This window comes from Fonticula alba (assembly GCF_000388065.1).
Source record: "Fonticula alba strain ATCC 38817 unplaced genomic scaffold supercont2.16, whole genome shotgun sequence".
In the NCBI taxonomy this organism is placed as follows: domain Eukaryota; order Rotosphaerida; family Fonticulaceae; genus Fonticula; species Fonticula alba.
In genome coordinates, this window is record NW_009242986.1 from 274,165 (window position 1) to 276,294 (window position 2,130).

The 2,130-nt window shown below is 69.8% G+C and overlaps 1 protein-coding gene across 1 annotated transcript in view; it reads left to right on the top strand.

Annotated features, from left to right (window-relative positions):
• H696_05992 (hypothetical protein) overlaps window positions 1-2,130 on the top strand; it is a gene marked incomplete at both ends in the record, with an annotated part of 28,707 nt that overhangs the window by 26,391 nt on the left and 186 nt on the right. Inside the window, 2 exons of the mRNA XM_009499759.1 lie at window positions 6-1,074; window positions 1,475-2,108. Of these exons, the coding sequence (XP_009498034.1) occupies window positions 6-1,074; window positions 1,475-2,108 (1,703 nt within the window). The remainder of the gene's footprint in view (window positions 1-5; window positions 1,075-1,474; window positions 2,109-2,130) is intronic.

Consider the following 2,130-nt stretch of genomic DNA (forward strand, 5'->3'; position numbering starts at 1 on the left):
CCAAGCACCGCGTCGCCGGCCAAGCCCGGCAAGCTTCACCCCTCGGCTGGGCCCCCTGGGCAGGCAGGCGCGCCGGCGCTGCCCGTGAATCCGGCCGCGAAGAAGGCCTCGAAGGCGGGCCGCCAGCCAGCGGCTGCCTCGGAGGACAAGCTCCCGCCCGGACCGCCGGGGGGGTGTCCCACAAAGCAACCTCACGAGGGCAGCCACGCCATGCAGGCCGCGGAGGCGGTGTCGGAGTCGGCGCGAGGCCTGGTGCCGGGGCCGGTGAATGTCACGCCTCCGTCGAGGCAGGCTCGGCCGACGGTTGGCCGGCGGAAGATGGTGCCACTGGTGTTCCAGGAGTGGGACCCTCTGCCGGCCGCGACGGGCAACGAGCCATGCGCTGCGAAGCCGGCGAGTGGGCGGCCGCCGGTCCCCGGCCGGGTCACCTCGCAGCCGAGGGCCCAGCAGCAGGCCCGGTGGCGCGCCGGGGCGGCCTTGACATCGGCGGTGTTTGGCGCGGAGCTTTTGTTGGCGCTCCGCTGGCCGATCCGGCGCCGGCGGCCGGGTCTCACCGGTCGGCCGGGTGTCCCCGGCCGGCCGGCACCGATGGGCCGGGCGAAGGCGCGGAAGGTGCTGCGCCGGCCGCTTCAGAGCCCGGCCGAGGTGGCCAAGCTGGTGGGTGTGCATGGCCTGCTGCTGGATGTGCCGAAGGGCGTGCACATGGCGTCGGCGGGCCGGGTGATCCTGGCCTTCGGGTCGTGCCGGGCGACCGGGCTGCCGCAGGGCGAGCGGTTTGTCTGGCGGGAAAGCCCCCCGGGCGGGGGCAGCCTGGCGTCCGGCCTGGGCCAGTGCGTTGTCCGGGTTGACGGGCTGCTGTTTGTCGGGGCCGGCCAGAGGGTGTCCTGCTACGGGCCGGGTGGCAGGCCCGGGCCCGAGGCCGGCATGTCGTTGGTGCGGGCCGTCACCAGCCGGGCGCATCACTCGCTGAAGGTGGTGCGTACCGGGGCCCTGGCGGTGGTGCTGGACGCCCGTGAGGTGCCGCTGTTCTTGGTCCTCCGGGGCCGGGTCATTTGGTCGCGCGTGTGGGAGAATGTGCGTGTCTGGGTGGGATATCTATTTTGCCATTGCTGCCGACGTGTCGCTGATCTTCGGTATTTGGGGGCTGTCCGTGTGTGTGCGCTGTGTTTGCATTGTGTGCGCTGTGTGCTCTGTGTGCTATATGTGCACTGTGTGCGCTGTGTACGTTGTGTACGTTGTGTACGTTGTGTACGCTATGCACGATATTTTCTGCATACGCTGTGTATGATGTCTCTTCATTCTGGGGGTATATTCTGCGCATGGTGTGTGCGCCGTGGATATCCTGTGCAACATATGTGCGCTGCTGCTGGTTGCATGGTGCGGTGCTCGGACTCTGGTGATGGGCCTGCATGGGTGCTTGGCGCCGCGTGTGGACACGTGCCGCTGCCGCGCCCTCGCCGCGGGCCCGTCGCAGGCCGACCCGTGGACCGAGCACCCGGCCGAGTGGCCCTTCGCCGGGGTGTCGGCGTCGCCGGAGCGAGGGCTCCTGGTGCTGAAGCGCGCCCTGGTCGAGGTGGCCATGAGCCCGGGCCCGGGGCCGGCGAGCGGGGCGATCCTCCTCCGGCACCACGCCAAGCATGTCACACTGGCCGTGAGCTCGGCCGCTCCGGGGGTGGTGCTAGTCCGGTCGTCGGAGAGGCAACTGCTGGGGGTGTCCCATAACGGGGCGTTCCTTTCGTTTGTCACCCCTGCGGCATCGGCCAGCGTGGGCCGGCCGGCCGGCCGGAAGTCCCAGTTCCTGAGCGGATTGCGGGTGGTCGGCCCGGAGACGCCCCGACTGCGGTGTGAGTACCTGATGCATCAGGGAAGGCTGCTGGTCTTTCTGCATGCGGGTCTGCTCCTGTCCTTTGACTTCGGCCACGATGGCGCCGGTCGTTCGGGGCCCAGGCCGGCCCGGGGCCTGGTCCAGGGCCGGGTGCTCGTGGAAGGTCTGTCCCCCGAGTGCAGGTTCGTGCCAGGCCCGGGCCCCGATGCATGGGCTCTCTTGAATCCGGCCGGCCGCGGGCCGGGGGTTCTGCTTGACCTTGATGGCCATGTCATTCAGGTATGTATGTATGTATGTATGTATGT